This window comes from Rhipicephalus sanguineus, chromosome 10, assembly GCF_013339695.2.
Source record: "Rhipicephalus sanguineus isolate Rsan-2018 chromosome 10, BIME_Rsan_1.4, whole genome shotgun sequence".
Taxonomy (NCBI): domain Eukaryota; kingdom Metazoa; phylum Arthropoda; class Arachnida; order Ixodida; family Ixodidae; genus Rhipicephalus; species Rhipicephalus sanguineus.
The window spans coordinates 18,396,740-18,422,485 of NC_051185.1; the positions used below are offsets into that span (position 1 = coordinate 18,396,740).

Sequence of the window (25,746 nt, forward strand, 5' to 3'; positions counted from 1 at the left end):
CATGTCTTTAGTGTCTTATTGATTCTCGTGATATTCTTTGAATCTATTGTATATTCGTTTGTCTCTTATTGTTATCGCTGTACTTGCCTGAAGTGCAGCTGCAAAGTGGGCAAATCAGGATACCCACAATGTACAGCCTCCCGTGTCCCTTTTCTGGGCATTGTAAAATGCCCGAATAGAACGAAAAAAAAAGGCATTGATAAATAATAAAGAAAGAAACTCACAGGGTCCCTTATGCATGCGCTTAAGATGACTTGAAGGCCAAAGCCATTTTCTTTTTCTCAGTAGATTGTATTGATCTTCCAGCACCCGAAAGCCTCCTGCGTCTAGGGTGTTTTTGCACTGCCTCCGGGATCGGAGGCATCGCAAGCTTTCTGCACTTCACGTGCCTCCGGGATTAACGCATGTATGCCGATGCAGTGATGTCATGTGATGACGCCATCATCTGATGTCACGTTATGTGACGTTACATTGACGTCACTATTTTTGGCGATCTGCGACGTCACGATGACCTCTGGGGTGACGCCGTCACATGATTTTTTTTTGCAATCACTCGCGTTGACGCCAACGGTCACTTCTCGCGTTTGATGAGGCATCTAGGCTTTCACCTTAATATGTGCCCACTTTACAGTTTTAGAGGCCTTGAGAGCTGCAGCCTAACAGGAACTGTTCCAAGGTGACCACACAGATTTTTTTCTTTTTGATTTTTTTTTCTGCGGAGGTTCGAGCCCTGCGCTGTCGCGGTCTGTGCTAGGCGTCTGGCCACGGGGCTTCGGGTTGGGCGTAAACGGGGCCTCCCGGTGGTGGAGGGGGCCCCGGCATGTCCGGAGGCATCCATGCAACCGGCGGGGGTGGGACCATATCCATGGGGGTCATCGGCACAAGCACATTCGCTCCCTCTGACGGCGGCAGCGTAGTTGTCACGTTTGGCGTCTGCGCCGCCTGCAAGTCTGTGACTCCACGCTTTGCAAGGAACACCTTATAGGCGCGACGGGTCTCGGGGTCCTTGGGACCCCACGACGGCCTCGGCTGAAGCGCGCTGGTCAAGTCCTGCGTTTGAGATGTCGTGTATCAAACAACGACCGAATGCCGAGCTCGTTGATATGGGTACATCTCAAAGGAAAGTTAAACCGGGGTTCCATCAAGAATTTACACCGACGTCATTTCCGTCGCGGAAAGAAGCGCTGGAAAGCAAATGACGTCATTTCCGTCACGGAACTGCGAGCTCGAAAGTAATTGAGTCATGTCCGTCGTGATGCGAGTAATATGAAGCGCACTAGTATTTTTCAGCACCGGCGCTAGATGTCTCTTAGCACGCTTCCGGTTTCAACATCTCCACACACGGTTTCCTGTTCCGGTTTTTTCACCGACTTCCGGTTTTTACTTCACATTATATAACAAAGCCAAGGTAGGCGTGTTAACACGAGCTCGGTCAGAAATGATCGAACTCATCCGCCGCTGTGGTCCGGTGATTATGGTGCTCCACCGCTGACTCGAAGGACCAAATCCCGGCCGAATTTCTATGGAGGCGAAATGCTAGAGGCCCGCGTACTTAGATTTAGGCGCACCTTATAGAACTCCAGGTGGTCGAAATTTCTGGAGCCCTCTACACGACGTATGCCATAAACGTATCGCAGTTTTGGGACGTAAACACCCAAAATTGCATGGCGTTACACAACGACCTAATGCCGAGCTTGTTGACATAGATTCATACGAGAGAAATCTTAAGCCGGGTCCCATAAAGAATTTATACGACGCAATATCCGTCATGGAAAGGTGGGTTGGAAAGCAAATGATGTCATTTACGCTACGGAAATGCGCGTTTTTTTTATAGATACATTTCCGTCGCGTCGCGAGTAACTTAGAGAGCGCTAATTCTTTAGCACCGGTGCAAGAGGCTCCTTATTCACTTCCGGCTCCAACGTCCTGTCTCTTCATTCCCGATTTCCTCTTCCAGTCTCCTCATTGACTTCCGGGTTCCGCTTTACTTCCCATTATATATCCAAGTCAAGGAAGGCCTATAACACAATTCGGTCAGAGGTGATCGAACTCGCGTAGAAAATTTGGTTCCAGCGACATTTCCTGCCCAACGATTCTCTCATCACTTCCAAGCTAATTTCCCAAAACTCGCCTGCGGCCGTCGAAAAAATTACGCGCAGTCTAAACCGACTTAAGGTCGCGAAGGTTGGTTAAACAGGTGGCGCATTTTCTCCGCATTCGCCAACGCTCGGCGCGCCCTCCCTCCTCTCTCACCAGCACCACCGGTGGGTGTTCCAGCGCGCGCTACCATTGGTCGACTCCTTTCACTGGCACAGCCAATCACGCTCCCGCTCTTTCCTCCTCTCTACACCACCTGCTCCGCTCCTGCCATAGCTTCGCCTTTGCTCTCCTCCTTCCTACGCAAGTTCACCATCCTCACGTCGCTACCCTTTCTCTGCCAGGATCAACTCGCTACACTAGGCTTCCCTCTCACCCACTTAGCTTTACCCGTGCTCTCCCTTTCGTCAGGCTTCGCTCTCGCAGCTGGGCTGGAAAGTGCGGACGACGGATTCCCAGGTATTCACCTCGGCTTTAAACAGCTCGCCGTTAAAAAAAAAAAAAAAAACGCCGCAAAGGTCGCGCAACGCCAGCTCTTACCAGTTTGCAGCTGAGCAGGTGATGGATGGACATGATGACGCCGATGAGAACGGGAACGAGCACGAGCGAGACGGCGATCACCTGAGCCCAGCGCGGGTACACGTAGTCGCCGAAAGACAGCGGTTTGTACGTGAATAGCTGTGTCGACAGGATGAGCTGCGTGCGTCCGGCGTTGGATAGCGTGAGCTGGTTTCATCTTGTAGGAGTAAACACCTGACTACTTAACGAACGCCGGATGTACGGTGCAGTTGTAGGCGCAGTCATATACCGCATTTTCTCGTACATAACCCGCCCCAGCATTTAACCCGCACCCCTATCTTTAACTGTACAAAAAGATTTAAAAAATATTCACATAACCCCTGCATATAAATCAGACCCCCAAATTTTAAGCACATTTTCCGTACTTTGGTGCGAGTTATATGCTAGAAAATACGGTATGTACTCAAGTGCGTTGGGGCGCTAATTGGTACGGCAATGAAGCTGAAATGAAACTGCGCAGGGGACGGAACACAAGTAGAAGAAGTAGACAGGACGAGCGCAGACAGCTGTGCTCGTCCTGTCTGCTTCTTCTACTTGTGTTACGTCTCCTGCGCAATTCCATTTCAATCATCTATATGACTTTGAGTTCAACCAGAACGTGTGAATCTGTAATTACAAGGACGGGTATAAATATGGCATTGTTGGTTCATCGTAAACTGGCGTGTAGCATAGCGCTTGTGTCCCTCTGTTATTTCATCTTCGTCCTCGTTTGTTTCCGCGCTATGCTGGAAGCCAGCTTGTGGTTGCAACGGCGAGTTTTTATGGCGCTAGCGCGAAGTGACATCATGTTTCTCAAAGAGCACACCGGAATTCGTCCACAGCCATCTGGAAGCCGAATGTTGGCTCGAACGCTACGAAACCTCAATGAAAAAATAAAAATAAAAAACTCGTATAAGAAGGAGGCAATGCAGTTAATATAGGATACATGTGGTATCGGAGCACTAGTTTAGTAAAGATGAGGGCCGATTAACTGTCAGAATTATTAATTAAAATTAATCGAATGAGTTCATTCAAAGATCATACTGTTTTCTTGTGGGTATGTGCCATCAAGATTTCATTTTACAAGTGCCCGTACGATGTTATCATTACGTCCCCACTTTCTGCAAATCACTGCTAAGTTTAAAAAAAAAGAATAAAAAAGATACTTCGCACCTTTCGGAGAGTGTGTGTGTGTGTGTGTGTGTGTGTGTGTGTGTGTGTGTGTGTGTGTGTGTGTGTGTGTGTGTGTGTGTGTGTGTGTGTGTGTTACAACAACAATCGTCTTCTGGCTTGCTCGCGTTTCCTTTTTTGAAAACTCGGCGCTCGCCACTTTCCCGCCAAGAATGCTATGTCACGCTGATAACGCGTGACAATCGATGTCGAGCGTCGATAACAGGCCTAAATAGGTGCAGCCATCTTTGTAGTAGTTTGACAACGGTTCAACTATCGCGAGCTCGGCTAGCGTTCTGCCTGTAAAGCGTGCACCACCGCACAACTATGTGCTCCGCGGCAAAGCCAACATTGTACTCAGTGGGATTGTGAATTGCGGTGAAGACTACAATGATATCCGCGGAAACGGGTGTTCGCGTTCTGGTGTGTAATCTCTTGCTTGTACGAAAACCCTTCGGCGCTTCTTATGCACCAATTGTTACAGCGCAGCTTACTTTTAATGTTACATCCTGTCGCGCCAAACCAGCGAAGGAACACCGGGAAGGTCATATGATCACACGTCTTCTGTTTTTATGTCGTCTCATCATCATCATCACATTCGGCCTGTTTTAGTCCACTCTAGGGCGAAGGCCTCCCCCAATGGTCTCCAGTTTACCCTATCCTGTGCGAGCTGGTTCCATTTCATGCCTGCGAACTTCCCATCATCATCATCATGCTACGTCTCCCATCATACCTTGGCACCCATTCCGCCGCTCTAACTGAAAAAAACGCTTATCCGTCCTTCGTATTACGGGACCTGGCCAGGTCCAATTTTTCTTCTTAAAGGGACACCAAACAAAAAAAAAATCAATTGGTGAAGACTGCAATAAGCCGCGCAAGGCTTGAAACACCGGAACTGGACGACTATGAAGACTAATCTGGTTGTTTAAAGGATGTTTCTAGATCTCAGCTGGGTGACAAAGGTTGTTTTCAGGTTGCTTCTAGGTCGTTGCTACAGGCTTTAGCTAGGTGATGCTAGGTTGTTGCTATGTTGATTCTCAACGCATAGAGGTTCGAGTTAAAACTACAGACAGTCACAGACACGACACGAGCACGTCGTCGTTGGCGTAGGCCTTCCATCGTTTCGGAGTCTTCTCGCAGCCGCCGTTGCCTTTGGCGTTGGCTAGTATTCTATCGTTGTACTGCTCGGGGTCATCGGCTCGCCGCCGTCACTTCGCAGCCATTTCTTGGGCTAACTGCTGGCTTCATTTTTAGTGGACCAGTGGTGAGTAGTGGGATTTACCCAATGTCCGTGGCACATACCCTTTTATGATTATGATAGTTTTCTTTTGTGATAGGCCGCACAGTGGCTCATACCCGACAGGTCGCACAAATTAAGGCTAGCCTAAACAGCGTCGCAGTTAAAACGATTTTTCTCATATTAGTAAATGACTCTTCCACAATCCCAAAATCACCACGCTTGCCGCGAGAAGACGCTTGGTTAGCGAAAAAACGCGCAAAAAGAAAATGCGGGTCGCAACGCCACTTTGAGGTTTCCGCAACAAACACCGCGGCGTCATAGATATCGACGGCGTCTACGAAATCCTACACAGTTCCTAGTGAGTAAAAATGAAGTACATTATCCTCTCAGGGGGCCATAGACTGAACAAACCAAGTTTCAAGAAATTTCGTTGGGCCAATGTGGCAAAAATACGAAAAATACTCTTTACAATCCATGACGTCGCGCGCGGATATTTCAGCGTGAAATTTATGAATGAAACTTTGACCTTGATTTTATCCCCAATTAATGGTGAAAATAACGACATTGGAGTTCTTAGAGTACAATTTATCAAAACAGACTAATTAGTTGTTTCTCTTTAGTGTCCTTTAAATTGTCAGCTAGAAACGTCGGCTGCCCGTGTTCTCTTTATGACACATCAAACCTTTTGTTACATAAATAGTGGACGCGTTGTTACTCCATAAGCATGGTTAAATCGTTGAACTTAATGGTTAGGCTCCATTTAGTGTAATTCTAATTCCATGTTGGCGCAAGGCGGCAGCAGTCATTGCTGGTGAAGACTTACGGTTAGGACTATGGGACAAACAAATTGCCAGCAGAACTTGACTGGCCATCCTGGCACGCAGTTCAGCATGAACTCGACGTCAAGTGACAGCCGGTCGACGCCTGTGCGAGTGAAAAGAAAACGAAATATTTATGTAATCAGCTACTATATTAAATGAGCCCTGCAATACTCCTTCAAGAAATCATTGAATGACCTCAGTATCGGAGTTTATTGTCTCACGAATACTGCCGCAATAATTTGTAGAATCCGTCAAGTATACGAGCGGAGTAACAAGCTTTTACTATATTTCTGTGAAGAGTATATTATATAATCTGCTCTTTTCGGTTTCATCGTTGCTGACGCTTTACATATAGAGCGGCATACGAACAGTTACCGGAATATCTGCGTGTCCTCTCCAGATATTCCGGCAACTGTGTTAAAAGATGGCGACGCCTGCGCCGCTTCTCACGTCTGCATCTCCAGTAAACCAGCATATTCCTCGAACGGTACGCATAAACAGATGCACAGACAAGCCCCATCTCTGTAATACAACAAGTCCAGTGTTATAGACGATTTTACATAAGAAACGCGGTCGCCGCCACCATGGGCTGGTAAACGAATGTCTTCTTATTCTGGTATATCGCGACGTGAATTAGTGAGGTCATGGAACCTCGAGTGCACCAATCCAACAATTTTAGTTAGTCTGCCTCTACCGTAGCACTGTTCGTTTAGTTGTTATGTACAGGGCGCCCCAGCTATCTTTAGCCAGAGTTCAGAAATATGCCGACACACTCGATGACGATGCGACCAAGTGCATGTTGTTGACTGTTGCCTGTAGTACGCCAGACTATTTTTTGCGTTTTGATTATTTGCTTAATTAGGCCTCTTTAACTATTGAAGCAACGAAGCAGGGCAAAAAGTTCCAAAGGTGCAAGTTGTACATCGGTTTGCAAAACGTCCGATTAGACAGTTTCTAACTTTCTATCCATTAAGTATTAGTGTTTTTCTGCTTACTACAGGTGCCCGCGAAAAAAAAAAAAAAAACACGTGGCATGCCCGATTGCGCGCCTATGCGCGCCGTGATTTTAGTGCTGCCTAACGTTCCACGTCCAAGCGATATGCTTCCCTCGCCCCGGTTCATGACAGCGATCAGCAGACGCAGCGGTTATCGCTTGTGTTGCCGCTAGCAAAATGTGTTCGTCGCACAGCCACCGCCATCGTCGCTGCCCTGTCGAGGCAGCACAACCGGGCAAATGCTATGGTCGTTTGCATGCGGAACGTTACGGATCATTAGAATCATCGCGCGCAATGACGCGCAAGCGGGCGTGTCACGTGGTATTCTTTTGTATTTCGCGGGCATCTGTAGTAAGCAGAAAAATACCAATACTTGATAGATAGAAAGTTAGAAACTTCCTAATCGGACGTTTTACAAACCGATCTGCAACTTTCTCATTGGAATCTGTTGCCCAGCTTCGTTCATTCAAAAGTCACGTAATAAAAGTGGCCTAATTAAGCAATTAATCAGAACGCAAAAAAATTGCCTGACTTACTCCAGGCAATAGTCAGCAACATGCATTTGATCGCGTCGTCACTGAATGCGTCGGGATATTTTTAAATGTGCCGATGCACTCAAAAGATAGCTGGGGCACCCTGTACATAAAATTAACGGAAAGGTTAACAGCCCAATATGGCTGCACCGAAATTCATCCGTAAAATAGTCTACACAAAGACCGAGTATTCAAACAGTAACGTGCCGTCAATTCACGCACCGTAGGACAGGGACACCGCAATGGACTCGAACACAGCGATGAAAAAGAGCAGCTGGCCTCCGATATACGTGTCCAGGAGGTTCAGGATATACATGCCTCCCTGCGTACGCACAAAGCCTCAATTTCTAAGGCCTTATATCTCATGCCGCACGAGAACGTGACCTCGAACGAAAAGCCGGCGTGTCGTACAAAAAATATAATAAATAAAACAAAACAAAAAACAAACGAACCCGCGGTTCTACCCCAAGTGAAAGCTGCACGAACTGCGGAGCAGTGATTCGCCTGTGTTTCCGACGTCTTTTATCTTGCGTTTACGTGTTATTTTGTGTTTAGTGATATTTTTTTTGCTATTGATATGTAACTGCATGTTTTTTTCAAAATGTTGCCGTGATGTGCAACACGATGAGGAAAAGCAGGGAGCGCGCACACCTGCTAGCACACAAACAGGCTCTTGTTCGACCAATCGACAGCGCCTGCTCCTGGTGACGTCACGACGAGCGCTGGGGATATCGGAAAGGCCCGGAGAGGACCACGGGATTCTTTTTTTTTTTATTTTGTGGTACGGCCGAGGCGCGTAGCGCTGCCACGTTCGGCATTGTTGATCGTGACGGCATTCTGAATTCGATGCGCGTGTTTAGTTGAAATGTTGAATAAAACAACGGAGGTGGTCGGAGGTGGTTTGGGGGCCCCATACTCCGTTTCACACATCAGGCGCAACGCTGTGGAAGCTACGCGAGAAGTTCGGCCAGAAGTGTGTGCAAGTTCGCGCGTCTCACGCTTAGATTTCGTCGTTGTAAACGTGGCCTCCGCGATTGGTTCCAGCTGCATGCTAGCAGAACTAATCGCGGAGGCCGCGATACGAAAACAAACAGACGCTAAGTTATCCAGAACAACCTATCGACAACCGTATAAATAACGGGGTTTGTTTATTTCTAAGGCACAAAACATCTTCATTTATTACCCAGTCTACAAAAATCGCGTTACGGGTGGTAAAATCATTGACGTAGTATTTCTTGGTGCGAACGCATCTACTGATAGAAGTCTCACTAGCTTTCATAGCGTTGTACCTGATTTATGAAACGGAGTATAGTTTACACGCAAACCAAACCTTTATTTTTTCTAGAAAAGACGGTTCGCTTATGGTTGCGTACTCTTGTAGTCATCGGAATTCCCAGAACAAATCCCAGCGCGCAGACGAAGAAACCGAGCGCCGTCAGGTGTTGTTGGAGCACAGGGTAGGCATCCTTCAGGGGCGTCAGGAAGCCCTCCACCAAGCCGAACTGCGGGAAGATGAAAACCAAGAAAAATTTAGGCAGTTTAGACGTCACGTGTCGGGGTCGTTGTGAAGCTAAGCTTTCGTCAGCTTGTCAATCAATTGTTTGCAAAACTAAACGCGAAAAGCGAGCAAGCGTCCTTATTAACGCAAAAGCCATACATGCCTCATCAAACACGAAAAGTGACCGTCCGCGCAAACACGAGTGATGAAAAAATCATCATCACCATCATCATGTGATGACGTCACCATATGACGTAATCATCATAACATATCCGGAAAATTATGAATATGACATCGTCGCTTTGTCGTAGGTGGGCCGATCCAGGAGGCACGTGAGGTGCGGAAACCTTGCAATGCCTTCGATCCCGGAGGTGTTTTGCCTTTTTTGAGAGGGTATATTGCTCGAGAAAAATCTTTTCTTTCTTTTCTCTTTTTAGTGTCGCTTTATGGGTGCCCGGTAAGACTTTTTCAGCATGGTCAGAAAACGCTGCCGATCGGTAGTCGATGCTCCCGTGAACACGCGGGCCAAACATCAAAGCGCAGCGCGCGACCTGGAACACTTGCAACCAGTTATCAAAGTCAGCTGGAAATCGCTCGCTATTCTCTCGACAACCCCGCCACGGTGGTCTAGTGGTTATGGCGCTCGACTGCTGACCCGAAGGTCGCGGGATCGAATCCCGGCTGCGGCGGCTGCATTTTCGATGGAGGCGAAAATGTTTGAGGCCCGTGTACCTAGATTTAGGTGCATGTTAAAGAACCCCAGGTGGTCGAAATTTCCGGAGCCCTCCACTACGGCGTCTCTCATAATCATATCTTGGTTTTGGGACGTTAAACCCCAGATATTATTATTATATTCTCTCGACAAATGATGCCGTAAACCCAAATGACCGCGCTATATACGGAAAGTCCACGATCATTGGCTGATTCGAGCATCGTGAGCTGCACAGTTACCGCGGTCGCCGCAGGATGCCGCCACGTGCCCGCGCGCGCGCACTCGCGATCACACTGCGAGTAAGCCGCGCGTTCCAAGAAAAAGAAGTGCTCAAGGTCATGACGCGTGCTGACGAACGGCCATGGCTTCTTGCCAACTTGTGCCCCCCCCCCCCCCCTCACGCGTTGCTTTCAGCTCGTTCGCTGGCACGAAAGGAGAGAGAAAACTTAAAGCTGGCGATAAATCCCTGTAACTCTGCTCGTACTTGACGGATTCTAATTTTTTTGCAGTATTCCATTAGTGAGACAATAAACTCCTTCTATGAAGTCATTCGATGATTACGTGGAAAAGTGTTGCAGGGTCCCTTTAAGAAGTAACGGACACACGCTGTTAATAAAAGAGTGTATTGTAGGTGGCGCCGTTTTTATTTACCGCTGCTATTCGTCCCGCATACCAGCATTTGAACTATATATGATGGATAACAAACGACAAAACTGTTGGCGTAGCCAGGCAAGGGGGAGAGGGATTCAACCCCCCCCCCCCCCCCCCAGAATTTTTTAAAGTTTGCATGTGTATATACAGACGCACACATACGAACGCGCACGCACAAACGCCTACAAGTTGCGTAACCCCCCCTACCCCCCTTTCCCGAAAAAACAATATGTTCTGCCACACATCTGGACAAAACTACATAACCTCACGGTCGGTGCTCAACCGCCGTAGTGGTCGAGTGGTTATAGTGCTTGACTGCTCACCTGCAGGTCGTGTGATGGAATCCTGGCCGCGGCGGCCGCATTTCGATGGAGGCAAAATGCTATAGAGGACCATGTGCTTAGATTTAGATGCACGTTAAAAAAAGCACTGGTGATCGAAATTATCCGGAGTCCTCCAGTACGGCGTCCCTCATAATCATATCGTGGCTTTGGGGACGTAAAACCCCAACAATTATTATTATTAACGGTCGGTGCACGTAGGTTTGAATCGCGGGCGTGCGAGCGCACCTCCGAGTCGATGGCGAGGAAGAAGAGCATGACGAAGAAGGCGATGGCCCAGAGATGAGGGTAGGAGATCAGGGTCACCGCCTCCGGGTACGTTATGAAGGCCAGTGCGAAGCCTGCGGCATCGTAAACACCGCGACCCAAGTGGCTTAGCGCTCGTTTACGGAGCCGTCATAGCGGAGCGGTATTCAGAACAGGCAAATATAAACAAACGTAGAAATAATGGAATAAGTTGTAGCGGTCAGCAGCAAGCGCAAGTACGGTGGTAGAAAGTCCAGAGGAATATGGGGGCTGGAAATCATGCGGAATCGTTGAATACGGAATGTCGCGTTTCGACAAGCAGGAATCTTCTCCAGGACTCTCACGATGTAAAGTCTTCTTGACGGAACGTCCCTTCAACTTACATCGCCTAGCTTTTCAACGATTTATCATGGCTCCTCCTCCTACTGCTACTACTACTACTACTACTACTACTACTACTACTACTACTACTACTACTACTACTACTACTACTACTGCTACTACTACTACTACTAGTATTCGTAGTAGTAGTAATAGCAGTACTCCTAAGCCCTTACAATTCTTCTTTCGTTCATTCATAGCGAGGGTCTCGTTCCGGCACACTTGATGCCTTCAGGTAGTATGCGAGGGGCTTATTGGTCAGCTGCCAGCTCGTAAAAAAGAACACGTGCTACGTGACATCTGCTAGCAAAAAAGTGTTCCACACTTGCCGTCATGGCGACGAGCGAAGCTGATTAACGCACTAAGGTTTACGTGCACAGATACCCGATAAAGTGGACGGGAGGACGACCGCCGCTGTAATTGGTAAACCATCGGACGCGTTATCCGAAGGTTGCAGGTTCGGTCCCCGCCGGCGGTAAGTTGTCTTTTCGTCCACTTTAATTTCTTCGCATTGATATCGTAATTACTACAATGCAGTTAAAAGACTATACGAATAACGTCCGCTATACCTTCATCGGCTTTACTGTCTGTTGGTTATCATTAAATCACCACTACTACTACTACTATCACTACTACTACTACTACTACTACTACTACTACTACTACTACTACTACTACTACTACTACTACTACTACTACTACTAGTATAGTAGTAGTATAGTAGTAGTATAGCAGTAGTAGTAGTAGTAGTAGTAATAGCAGTTGTGGTGAATTTTACTATTTGTCATATTCTTTCCCCTTTCCCTCGGAGCTTCTTCACTTGGTCACTGTAACAACAGGTATGCCTTCTGCGCCGTTGAAGCATTAAAGGTATAAGAGCTTCTAAGTGATTTTTCAAGTGAACTTTGTCGTTCGTGGTTTATTTTTTGCTTGTTCATTACCGATATTTCTCTCATATATCTCAGGAGAACCAGCACTCTTTGAGACAAATAGTTTGAGCACAAGTGGAGAGGAGAGTGTATATACCGACCTCCGGAGGCGACGTTGGCGACGTCTTCTCCCAGCGTGTAAGCCATGTTTCCCAGCACCGAGAAAACCACTATGCCAGCCAAGAAGCTGACCAGCAGATCGGCCACGGCAATGATGTATACGTCACTGAACGAAGAAGAACAGAGAGAGAGAGAGAGAGAGAGCGATGGAGACAGAGCCATAGAAAAGAAACCACAGGTTCGCCGCAAGGGCGAAGCAATGAATGCGATAGCAACAAACTGGAATGTTATACGAAGTAATGCTAGCAATTAACTCGTTTCAGATCCGATCTCGCGTAGCTCTACGAAACGCTGGCGTAGAAGAATACGGCCGCTCCAGGCAGCGAAGCTGTTTTCATGCTGTCTGTCGCCTCTGCGCCAAGCGGTGAGAGAACAGCACGTAGAAGGGTATACGAGCCGTTTTCTGATGCCCGTTGAGATAGCACGCGCGCTAGCGCTCGCGACCGTGCCCTTATGATCAAAGTTCACACTTACTGCTGGAGTTACGCAGAGATTCCCCCTCCCCCTCTCTCTCCTGGCGTCCCTTCATGCTCCCTGGCCTGACGAAAGACGGACAGGGCGTTTACTCCATGCTTGAGGAGCAGTCGACGGCAAACCTCGCACACGGGGTGATGCTAACGAATGGGCCCTCCGTGCGACGGAGATGTCCGTCTCGTTTCATCTCTGCTTCAGCCACGTTCGTCGACAGCGCTCGCGCACTTTTACTCGCGGGTAGAACATAAGATGCGCGGGGCGATGCTATTTTGACTTTCGAGCTGTCTATCACTTCATCGCAAACAGAGCGGTGGGACCAGCATGTACAAAGGTATAAACCGTCAGCTGATCCCTGTAAAGATAAAGCGCGCCCTACCGCGACTGAGCATAGTGCGGAGCCATGAAACTGCACCCCCCCCCCTTTCCCCAATGGGCCGGGAGTGCCCGCATAATTGCCGTCACACACACACACACACACACACACACACACACACACACACACACACACACACACACACACACACACACACACACACACACACACACACACACACACACACACACACACACACACACACACACACACACACACACACACACACACGCACGCACGCACACACGCACACACACACACACAAAACAGTAAATTCGCTTGGTTATTCGCATTCAATGGTGACTAAAGGGAAAACACTAGATTAGCTTGGACTAATAAATTATTCTTCAAGAACTCTAACGTCGTTGATTTCGCGACTGTGGTTTCTTTTTTTAGAAGAGAAAACGAAGATCGAAGTTCATTTCTGCAAATTCGTGTCGTAACCCACGACGCCGTGACGTCACTGTGACGTCTCAGATTTCCAAGTGTGCTTTTGTATTTTGGCCACATTTGCTCACTATACGTTCCCGAAACGTACCACGTTAAGTCTGTCCCTCCGTTCGAACACAGTGTAATAAGCTATTAGGTAAGCTTTGCGAGTGCCGTCGAAATCTATGACGTCACGATGAGCTGGTGTGGGAACTTCAGTGCGGGAGGTTGAGTACGAAAAATTCAGTGCGAGAACTTTAGTGGGGTAACTTTAGGGGGAGCACATTAGGGGGGAACTTCAGTGCGGAAATATCTATGAATAAACTTACCGAGCGTGCTCTCGCGGTATCAATGGTGTACATTACGGAACTTGACTACTATGAGAGAAATCATTTTTGTTTCTATCGTGTCCCTACAGTTTCTTACGTGATGAGCCATATAGACTCCACTGCAGACCGCAGGCACTCTTAGCAAAACCTCACTTGTAGAGCGTGTTCCTGAAGTCGTTGTAGCTGCCGATGCAGATGATAACGCCCTGGCTCACGCTGAGCGAGAAGAATACCTGCTGCGCTGCCTTCTGCCACACCTGCAAGGGTAGATAAGGAAACAAAGGGTGACCTCAGAGATTTTACCAGAGCACGGAGTGTGGATCTCGGAGGCCACGGTAATATTCCGAAGTTTGTTCCCTAAATCACCAGAGGGAACCTTGCTGCTAGCATTTATACGAGGACTATAAGTTATGGAGACCGCCTTCATCGACAAAAGAGGTGGGGGAGGGGACTTCACTGCGGAAATCTCGGAGGCCACGGTAATATTCTGGAGTTTTTTACTTAAATCACCAGAGGGAACCCTGCTGCTAGCATTGATACGAGGACTGTAAGTTATGGAGATCGCCTCTATCGAGAAAGAGAGGAGCGACAAGTATATCCGCCTCCTTGAGGTGGCCTAAAGAGACACCAGGCCGTGGCCTCGCGCAGAGCTCAAACGCGCAGTGTGCTCAGCCCCAGGAGACCAGCGGCCATCCTGAGGGATGGCAGCGTCTCGTCATGTACGTTTTGCGGCCTAGCTCAGGCGGGACGGGACCATATTCTACGGAGATGCGACCGCCCTCTGCCCTCAAAAGAGCCCCTCTCACCCGATGAGTGGGAGAAAACGCTGCGATGTGGAGAACAAGGCTCACAATCCAAGCTGGTGGAATGGGAATGCACGGCGACAGCCGCGGCCTCTTGGGTCTCGACCTAGCATCCCCCTATGACCTGGCTCCCCTTTCCCCCTTCCCTACTATAAATTAAGGTTGTTTCCTCCTCCTGAAGAATACTCCAGTTCAAACAGAGAGGAACTGATGGATATACATGTATACAAGATTCACCGCCGACAACCAATTCTCATGGTATCTGTTTTGTTTATCGCAACGGTAAGCTTACCCGTCAGTGTCTAATCACGGAATGGTAATGTGGAAAACGCCTTGAAACATATATATACAGAATTTTACGATCTGCGGCGGCTATGAAGTCGTGTACGCACGTCACATGCCGCAAACAGTGGGAGGTGGACGCGAAAGTGATTCATGTTCGTTCTCAGTGGTTGGCTGCGCATGCGTGCACTCGTCGAGCATGCGCCATGCTTCGACATGTTCCACTGTTGGAGCGAAGTCAGCACCGCTTATTAGCGTGTAACTCCTTTTACCTCGTAGGCAGCACACAATAGAGCGGAGATGGATAATAATGTACATAATCAAATTTTGAGCACTAATTATGGTGCCCATAAAAGCTACAGACTACGTACAGCCAGGTGAATGACTCCATAATCCAGCTCTTCCACTAGGCTGAGCGACATACCGGTTTTTTGTAGTTCTTTGTGACTTTTTAACGCGATTTAAAAATATAAATCCTACTCAGACCGCGAAAAGAACACTTGAATTTGTGACTAGAATTCACGGCCTTTTCATTTCCATTAACATCTATTTACACGTTCTGACCAGTTATCGCACCCTTTAATTCTCACTCGCTTTTATTTGAAAAGTCTTTGTAGCTAAAAAGTATTTGCACTGTGCAACGACAGATGTCACTCACCTCGAAATGCAACATCTTGGACCAATCGGGAATGAAGTAGAACTGGAGCCCCATCGAGGCGCCGGGCAGCGTCACACCGCGAATGAGAAACGCGCCCAGGATGAAGAAAGGCACAGTCGCCGACACCAGCACCACCTGCCGCCGAGTGACGCAAAAAGATCATCACATTGCGATGACGTGACCCTACAACATCATCATGACGTCCCTATGAGAGCAAATCTTTGGGCAAGTTGGTGATCCATTATGTGACTAACAGCGCAAAAAAGGACAAGGGACCAGGAAGAAACACAGACGAGCCCTATACCACACAGCGCTCGTCTGTGTTTCTTCCTGGTCCCTGGTCCTTTTTTGCGCTGTTAATCCCATAATGTCCCCATGAAGTTACGTGATGTTATCGCGTGCGAACATCGCTTGATCAAAGATGGACCGATCTCGGAGGGACTGTACAACCACGTGAGCGGCAGAAGGCTTTTGGAGATGTGTGTGTGTGTGTGTGTAGAGGGGGGGGGGGGGGGAGGGGGAGATCAATACAATGAATTGAGAAGAAAAAAAAGATAAAGGAGGTATTGAAGAGCAGCGCAAGAAACATGTATAAAGAAGGCACATGTACACAGGACGGTCGTTCTGTGTCCATGTGCCTTCCTTGTCCGCGTTTCTTGCGCCGCTCTTCACTAGTCAAAGTATGGACCAACTGGCCCAAACAAAAGCTTTATTGCAAGAAGGGGGTAGTTTTCGCCTTCGAGGCGTCTTAGGGAGCATGTGATTTTTTTTTGTCGATGGTCTGTAGTCATAGGCGTGCGCACGCGGTGGTCAGGGAGGGGGGCAGCGGTCAAACTTGGCCCCTCCTAATGGAAGCCCTGCGCACGCCTATGTTTGTAGTGTCGACGCAAAAGGCAAAAAGGTGCATGTGAGGGGCGCAGTCAGGCTATGATTTCAGGAAGGCTCCGACCCCCTGTCTATGTACGTGTGTATGCTAGTATGTCCGAGTGTATATACATGCGTACAAACTGCGAATGACACTTATCCTAACTGTTCGGTTATCCCCTCTCAGATTGACAATCATATCGTCGGTTGTCTCTACACAAACGTATTCCATCATGCAGGGAAGCTATACCGATTGCATATATTAGGATGCGCGAGTACCCGGCCGTGCTCACCTTGCCTGACGACCTGATTCCCTTGAAGACGCAGAGGAAGATGCAGACCCAGGCGATCAGCAAGCAGACGAACAACTTGGGTTGCACGCCGCCCAGGTTTTCGATGCCGTCGCTCAGGTTCACCACGTGTTTCCTGGAAAGCGCACCGCTCACTCTGTGTAGAGGCTTGTTACACCTGCGACTAGCACCGGTCGCAAGGCTCTTTCACACTGAAGGCGGAGCGGCAGAAGCGGACGAGCGGGAAAGACGGTACGATTTTCCATGCGATGCGACGTCCGACGCGGCGGTGGGGAAACCGGAATGGTGGCCTTTGATATAGCATCGGACAGCCACCATTCCGGCTGCCGCACCGCCGCGTCGGCCGTCGCATCGCATGGAAAATCGTACCGTCTCCATGCGGCGAAAGCTGGCGGAAAACGAGGCGGCGCGAGCCCGATCGCTGGGGGGACCAATTTTTTCCGTCCGCCGTAGGTCTCCGCTTTGCCGCAACCAGTCACAACGCCATGCGGCGGTGGCGCAAACATTAGGTTGAGCCGGAAATGGCGCGAGATCTATGCAGGCAGCTTGGGTGGACAAGCAGCGCGTCGTGATGACGACACGTCCGCAAAAGCGCGAGATGCCCCGCCTCCTCGGCCGCGTGGGCAGTCTGAGCAGGTACGCGCACTCATCGTCCCACCGCGTTGAAAATCCGCTTTCGACGCTCCGCCTTCGGTGTGAACCGCTTTGGTCGCAAAGCGACAGCTTTGGCTCAGTCGCTCACTGCTCGATTTTTCATTCGCGCGACTGCAGTCGTAAACCTCTGAACCAATGAGATGCGCAGGAACAGGAAATCGGCTTATTTTACGGGGCAATGGCAATGCGAGCCATACGCGAGCAGACGTTAATTCTGTGCGGCGACGAGCATAAGTCAGACGCAGATGTGAACATCGGTCACCTTGAGCGCCTTGAGCCGCTTTTTGGTCGCCAGTCGCAAACGGTCACGCTACCGCTGCCAGTCGCGTGTGTTGATGAGCCTTAAGAATGGCTGTCTGGACGTGTCGGCTCAGCATATTTTGAAGTGTAAGGGGCGACGACGACAACGGACAAAAAAGGAAGAGCCCCTGCATGCCTGCATCGTAAATCACGAAAATAAGTACGTCAGCTGTCAGACGGGAGTGGTCCACGAGATTCCCTTGTCGTGTGGTAGGAAGTACGTAGAACTGAGCAATGTCTGAATGATAGACTGAGAGAGCACAGCAACAGTGTTAGAAATGGCGCAGAGGGCCGCCTGACAATTCATTGCCGAGATTGCCAATGTAGTCCGAATTGTAAATCAGCCCGAAGCCACGATAAATGGGTGAGATTAATCATTCAGGCCAAGAGAATAATCGAAGCAGGCGATAAGCGTGTTAGCGCGGCGCCAATTTCATTATCACCAAAGCAGTTGTTACAGTTGAATGCGACTTCGTATTAATGATCTGTGACAGCGCGTTGTGTATATATAGATGTATAGTGTGGTCCTTTCTGAATATACATTTGTCGTCGTCGCGCCTTACACTTCAAAATACGTTTACTCTAAACAGTGCCGTAGCCAGAAAACTCCGTACCCGCATTCTATGACGGGTTACGATGAAGAATGTTTCTGAGTGAATCCAGCTAACGTATTTACACACAGTGGCGTACCAACCTGTTCGCAAGTGGGGGGGGGGGGGTGCAAGCCTACCTCACACGGTACACACACACAGAAATATATATATATATATATATATATATATATATATATATATATATATATATATATATATATATATATATATATATATAGATAGGGCGATAAGGAACTTCATTCGCACTCAGTTTGATGAGATTTTTCACATACAGTGAGAGAATTTGTTTAGCCGTGTAGAAAAAGTAGCTGCAGTTTTGCGTAGCATACACTGGAACAGCCGTACATATGCGTGTTATGCATGTGATAGCATTACAAGCAGCACTTTTATACATTAACCACGCAACTTTATGCATGCATACAATTAGGTCGACGGCGGCTCTCCTATTAGACGTTTATCATCCAATGAAATTTCGCGTCCTAGGTCGGTAGCATGCCCAACGAACGCCAACGGAACGCGATCGTGCAAGTGCTCCGGCTTCGCATCGCCTCATGGTCCCCTTTGGCGGGATATGGTGTAATTTTTCGTTGTCTAGCTTGTTGCAAACCGCCACGATCGCTGCAAGCTACCATATGATAAGCAATGCGAAGCGGGTCGAAGCGGACGCTAAAGCGTAAACCGTTTTTAGCTCTCCCTGTTCGGCCCAACTAAAACAGTTAACCCTTCCGAACACTCATCGACTCACATCAGCTCAGCGGTGATGTTATTCCTTTCCGACGAAAGAAAATTAATTTTCTGAAACAAGAGGAGCGTTTGATCGGTCCATTAGGCGTTTACTGGTTCCCGCCCGTATTTGCGTCGTCGATTATGTGAATTCCATGCCAGGCAGAGCAGAATGAAAGCATGAGAGAGTGCTCTAAACGTTATGGAGCCGCTGCTCAGCGGTAGCCTCCTCTGCAATGCAGGAAGTAGCTCAAGGCGCTACAGCGTCGCATAGGCGGCCTGCACCGCAGAGAGCTACAGTGCGTATTCGCGAGACAAGGAGGACAATCACTGCCGAAGCGTAGAAAAAAATTTCGTTATATAATTACGTGATTGCTGTGTTGAAGGAAAAATTCGCCTCAGTTGTTGGTGTCCCAGTGTGCTTCCGACAGACCGCTGTCGGAAGTGGGGGGGCTCCGCCCCCTTCACTTTTCTGAGCGGGGGGTGGGGGGGGGGGAGCTAGCACCCCTATTATCCCCCTGCCCCTCCCCGGCAGATACACCTATGTTTACAAGCGTACTACCAGTAGTGGTAAGCACTGGCTAATGTGGGCTAGCTGTTGGCTAATGATGGCTAATGCTGGCTTAACAAGGCTATATGATTGCCAATGTTTGCCTGTGTTACTAACCTAAGTATTGGCAAATGTTAGTGTTGCTAATTGTTGGCTATCCGCTGTTAATAATTTCATTCATTCAAGATTATTATTACTACTACTACTACTAGTAGTAGTAGTAGTAGTAGTTACTACTACTACTACTACTACTACTACTACTACTACTACTACTACTACTACTACTACTACTACTACTACTACTACTACTACTACTATTATTATTATTATTATTATTGTCTCCCTCTAGAGTCCTCACCAGAAGAACTGCTGTGTGGCTGGCTCCGTGGCATTGGTGCAGTTTGCGAAGGCCATCGTGTAGGTAATGTTGTCCACCATGACCACTTTGCCGTCGTGCCTGACGGGCACGGCGTCCTTGGCGGTCGAGTTGGCGTGCTCGAACGTTTCGAAGAGCTCCCGGTCGACTCGGTTACACGGTAAGCGCTGCCACGTAGACGCAATAAAACAACTGTTAGCGTAAATGAGGCTTTTTCCCACTTAATACGAGCTAGAGTCAGTACCAGCAAAGCCGCTCGTTCGCTGCGGAAAAGTTCATTAACCTTACCCGAGCTTAACCGAAATACGAAGTACTATGAGCTTGGGCATAAACATTTAGAAATTAGACGGACAATATCGCGGCTTAACTAAAACCTACAAAACAATCCTAAAATGTCTTATATACGGTCCCTTATGCATTCGTCTAAGACGACTCGAAGGCGAGAACCATCTTCGCGTTGTTATTATTTTTAAGGCGAAAGACTTAGAGGCCTCATCAAACGCGACAATTGATTGTCGGCGCCAATAAATAAAAGGAACACGAGCGATGCCAAAAACATCGCGCTATAACGTCATCATGACGTCACAGATCGCGAAAGTTTATGACGTCATCATGACATCACTATGACATCGAATGATGACGTCATCGCATGACACCGTCGCTTGGTCAAACGTGAGCCCATCATTGAGACAGTACAAAACCAGGTGCATGAGGTGCAGAAAGCTTGCAATGCCTCTGATCCTGGAGGCAGTTCAAAACCACGTTAGGTGCAGAAAGCTTTCGGAGGGCGCCAGGAGGATCAATACACTGACCGAGAACAAAGATGCCTTTCGTCTTCGAGTCGTCTTCGGCGAATACATAAGGGACCCTGTGAGCTTTTTCTCCTCAGCCGTATTGTATTTATCGTGGCCTTAAATATACGTTGTAAAGAAAGCTTTTAAAAACGTACTTTTTTCAGTATTTTAAAAACGTACTTTTTTCAGTATTTTAAAAACGTATTTTTTTCATTTTTTTCACATTTTCTAAGCTCTTGAGGGCACGGCCTTTAATTTGACGCGAAGAAAAAAGCAACTGAAAGTTTTCTTGCTTGTACCTATACAAAGAAGCATTCTTACCGCGTTGGCGCCTCGCACGTAGCAGTTCTTGTCGGCCCAGGCCGGGTCGCAGAATGACCAGGGCAACACCTCGAAGCACGAGTAGTAAGCGTACAGCAGCGCGTACGCCAGTATGACGTTGTAGTAGATGGCGATACCCAAACACGAATACGGCATGGCAAATCCCACAGCTGCGCAACGAGACCCGCGTGTACAGTTATGGACAAACTAAACGGGAACAACATATTACAAGGCCCAATGGGTTTCGCGAGTGATAGCTCGAGGGCGTGCCGCCATCACGTATCGTTAAAGGGCCGTTAAGAACGGCCGAAAATACCAACAACAACGAGCGCGTTATTATCTTCTGGCGTTTCCCGTCTTTTCGGCCCAATTAGTGACGCCAGTAGTCTGTTCACGTGACGTCATGACGATATCAGCTCTCGATTAGTCCATATGCGAGGGATATCAGTCGTGAATCGTCTCCTACCCTGCCTCGTCATGCAGTCGCACGCCCGTTATGCATCGTCTCGCATGACTATCGTGCGCAATTAACTGATTTCACTTCGTTTTGTGCGTTTCCGACTGGACAAGCGGATATGACTAAGGATTTCTTTGTTGTTGCTTTGGTCTCTATGTGGAAATGCGACGATACAGGCACCGTGCAGTGCACTGTGACTGCAGTGCCATAACGCACAGCCTAGCGGATAAAAAAAAAACCCGCATTTCCCCGAAGGGGAGTATGAGGAAGTGCGAAGCACGGGGTGATGCTATGAGGGGGCGCGCGCGACTAAACTGCAGAGCCGAGCGAAGGAGACGGCAGCGAGAGAGCACGCGCCAGCCGACCCACGGAGGTCTGGCCGTTTTTAAGTGCAAAGCACTTTTACTGATGATGATGATCTGTCTTCCGAACTCGTTCCAAAGAACCCGCAACGCGTTCAACTTGTTGGCGGCGTTGCGCACGCCCGAGATGGGGCTCAGGTTGTTGTCGAACCACAGTCGATCGCACACCGCGCAGCTATATCCGAAGCTGCGGTCCAGGAAGTCTCGCTGGAAGCGCGCGTCCGGCCGATCGAATTCGAGGGCCCGCGCTCGCTCACGCATCGCGCGTCCCCGCGCCAGATCGGCTTCGGGGTGCTCGGCTCGCTTCGCACGCTTTCGTTCGGCGTCTCGCCGCCGGCCTTCATCACCACAGGCAATGCGCGGGGCGCGCGCAGTCACGTGGGGCGTGACGTCGCTGCGCCGTTGCTACTGACGCTCCTCCTCCTCTCCGCTCTCCGCGGCGTTGCTATGGGACGGCGGATTCAGGGTCGCTTATAAAGTGCATTCGCACTTAAAAAAGCGATATTGAGATGGGGCCGGGCGAAATGGCACGCGATATCGCGCGCGTATCCCCCCTGCATGAGCGGGCGAAATGTGGCCGGGCTAGAGGGTGGACCCGTGCGGCCGTCTTTCTGCGTGCACCTAGCGGTCCATGTCAGCGAACTTGGGACGGGCAACTGCGAGCAACGCAGCTCCCGTTGGTCAGTGGACGGTGCCTCATTCGCGACTGCGCCTGAACGCTACGGTAGCGTTCCAGTGCGGCCGTGGCCCATTCCACCCACCCACTCGCCCAAAACGTGTATAACTATTCCGGCTGCGTTGGAACGCAAGCAGCGCGGCTAGCGCTTCTGCTGTGCATGACATGCACAGCCGCGCTGGTAGCGTTCCACCGCGGCCGCAACTCTCGCAATGCCGTGTGAGAGGGCACGCTACGCAGCACTGCGTGGGTCACACCCATTGAGTAAATGAAGGAAAGGAAATTTGAAGGCTCGCTTCTTTGTTGGACACAATCCTAATAAAACCAGCAGATAATGAAGTCAAGGAAGGTATAGGGGACGCTAATTGTAGTGTTTTAAAGGCCAACTCCGGCGATTTTTTGGCCATGTCAAAGTAATGGTGCTTTTATGTTCCTGAGACGCTCCTGTTACGGGCCCGATAGCAGAAATATTCGGCAAATTGGAGAATAATTTTAAATAAGCAAAAAAGCGCAACACCGAAACCGAAACCCAACCGAGTGTACTGTCTACGTATGACGTAGACGTTGTTACGAACGAACCGGAAGTCGTGCAAGGCATGCCGGTGACGCCGGCGTGGAGTATGAAAACTGTGACAGTCGGGACGACCAGCGAAGCGCCGGCCAAACCAACGCTGTCTGTCGCCTTGTGCACAGCAGACGCTCGCTGTAGCGGCCGAAGCGCCGAAGTTAGCGGTGCCCTCGGCTGCGTCACTTCCGCCACCTTACCAATACTGACGTCACAGACACAATGTTGCCAACAATTGTGGGAAGCCAGGAGGGTGTTTGCAGACAATCTTTAAAATTCATTTGCAAACAATCTGCGCATGTCTCACGCCTGTAATTTGGCATAAATGACGGAAACGTGCAGAGGAACGTACCCAGCGAATTTCATTGAGATCCATCGACCTCGAAAAATCACCGGAGTTGGCCTTTAAGTGTATCGTAGTAATTGTGATACAGATGTGAAGAAATTAAAGTGGACGAGAAGGCAACTTGCCGCCGGCAGGGACCGAAGGTTGCAGGTTCGATCCCTGCCGGCGGCAAGTTGTCTTTTAGTCCACTTTACTTTCTTCACATCTGTATAATACAATATACTTAAAACAGTACAATCAACGTCCCCTATACCTGCCTTGGTTTCATTATCTGCTGGTTTTTATTAACCCTCTCAGTAAGATGTACAGAAGCGCCGACCCCGCCACCGTGCAACGCATTCGCTCGGGAGAAACCGTTTAACGCGGACCCGGGGGGTCCAGCTGTCGTTTCTCCGGCTGGCGTACTTTACTCTCTCCTTCAGTTGCAACTCCTATCCACGTTCGATCACGTGACCTTCCCTTCCCCCAAGAGGCTCCTCCTTTCCCCCTGGTTACTCGACCTGGTTTAGCTAACGCCGGACACCGGCGAAGGGTCCGCAAAGATAGCTCCGCTGTAAATACCTGTGCCCGCGTCCATGAACAATGGCTATGACGTTCATGCATACGCTTTGGTTTCGGTGGCGATGCCACTTGACGAGGATCTCGTGGGTGCGCGTACCTTTTGCGATGGGCATCGAGTCGAAAGCGGATATGGGGCCCCTGCTGGAGAACTGTCCTAGCACGAGCTCCATGTAGTACATGGGCCGGCCGATGGCAGCCACAATGGCGACGTACGGGATCAGGAAGGCAGCTGCATGGAGACGCAGTGAAACACGCGATCTATTATGTATTTCGAAGAGATAGATAGATAGATAGATAGATAGATAGATAGATAGATAGATAGATAGATAGATAGATAGATAGATAGATAGATAGATAGATAGATAGATAGATAGATAGATAGATAGATAGATAGATAGATAGATAGATAGATAGATAGATAGATAGATAGATAGATAGATAGATAGATAGATAGATAGATAGATAGATAGATAGATAGATTCAAATGAGCGCTTCATATTGAAGATGCTAGCTACTGAGAGTGAGTAGTGTAGTGTTGCTGCCCTGCAACTAACGAATGGCATGACAAAGCAAGGAAACAATCCCTATAGCTTTGTTTTGAGGGGCATGTGTTTGCCTTAATTTTCTTCCTTGGTTGTTGCACAGCTAGCATAGCGTTCCATGCGAACTTCTCCTATGAAACAGTGCATCAGAGAATAGACGGCCCCCTGGCCAAGGGGCTGCTTGTATCTCGCCCAGGTACCAGCGAGTCCGGCTGCGGGATTCGCACCTCGCACAGCCGAACCGGGAATCGTATGCACTGGCCCATGGCTACAGTTTACTAAGCAATTTTGTCCAGTATAGTGCAACCCATACATTGTCAGTTTTTATCAACAGCGAAGCGCTGGTGGGCTCTCCAAGACGCGGGTCACGTGTAGTAATATACGTCATGGATCACTTGCCTCCACCATTCTCGTAGACGATGTATGGAAACCTCCAGATGTTGCCCAAGCCAACGGACAGGCCGATACAGGTGAGCACAAACTCGAACTTGTTCGCCCAGCGCTCTCGGTCGGCTCCCATCTGCGATGACGAGAGAGCCATGTTGTATGCTAATCTAACATTTAACTGTATGCTAACCTAACATGTCATTAAATTATTGTACAACTCTATCTCCTTCCTGTAAATTTATGTGTTATAATTGCATGGATTCATACTAGCATTCTGCTAAGGATCCAGATGCTTGTAACATGTTTCTGTTTGACCATACTTCGTTTAATGAAGTTAAATTCAATTCAACTTGTTGTTAACCGTGGATGAAGGCAAATAAGTTACAACGCACTGAAAACGAAGACGAAGCAACACGTGGGCGCAACACAAGCGCCAATACTTTCACAGTGCCAAGGTGCCACGGCGCATGCGTCCTTCCCCTAGCGGCAAGGTCGAGAAACTATGTGGTAGGCTCTCCGCACGCCTTTCGATCTCGTCGGTTTTTGCTCGTACAAGATGTTTCTTTTTCCTCTTTTTTTCTGACTCTATGAGGTCACCTGTTGGGCCGATACTGTGAGAAAACGAAACCAAACAAAACAAGCAAACAAGAAAAAACGAAGGGAACAGATTCGAAGACAGCTTGGCTCGCGAGGGCTGGATGTG

At 48.8% G+C, this 25,746-nt stretch overlaps 1 protein-coding gene across 1 annotated transcript; it reads right to left on the bottom strand.

The window, feature by feature from the left end:
• Positions 1-604: 604 nt before the first annotated feature.
• Positions 605-25,197, bottom strand: LOC119372380 (sodium- and chloride-dependent glycine transporter 1). Its single transcript, XM_037642851.2, has 14 exons — positions 25,056-25,197; positions 24,212-24,343; positions 21,148-21,317; positions 20,015-20,199; positions 16,798-16,930; positions 15,641-15,775; positions 14,051-14,154; positions 12,274-12,398; positions 10,845-10,957; positions 8,788-8,916; positions 7,637-7,736; positions 5,889-5,989; positions 2,638-2,793; positions 605-1,050 (listed from the first exon to the last, which is right to left on the bottom strand). Exons 1-14 carry the CDS (start codon positions 25,195-25,197, stop codon positions 751-753), a joined length of 2,025 nt encoding a protein of 674 aa, XP_037498779.1. The 3' UTR covers positions 605-750.
• Positions 25,198-25,746: the final 549 nt, after the last annotated feature.

Excerpts from the sequence above, each read along its gene's own strand:
- LOC119372380 (XM_037642851.2), bottom strand. The coding sequence starts at position 25,197 with ATGGCTCTCTCGTCATCGCAGATGGGAGCCGACCGAGAGCGCTGGGCG. Across the intron at positions 8,917-10,844 it reads TCCTCGCCATCGACTCGGAG|TTCGGCTTGGTGGAGGGCTT; the intron begins GTGCGCTCGCAC and ends ATCTTCCCGCAG. Across the intron at positions 2,794-5,888 it reads TTTGTCCCATAGTCCTAACC|CTCATCCTGTCGACACAGCT; the intron begins GTAAGTCTTCAC and ends GGACGCACGCAG.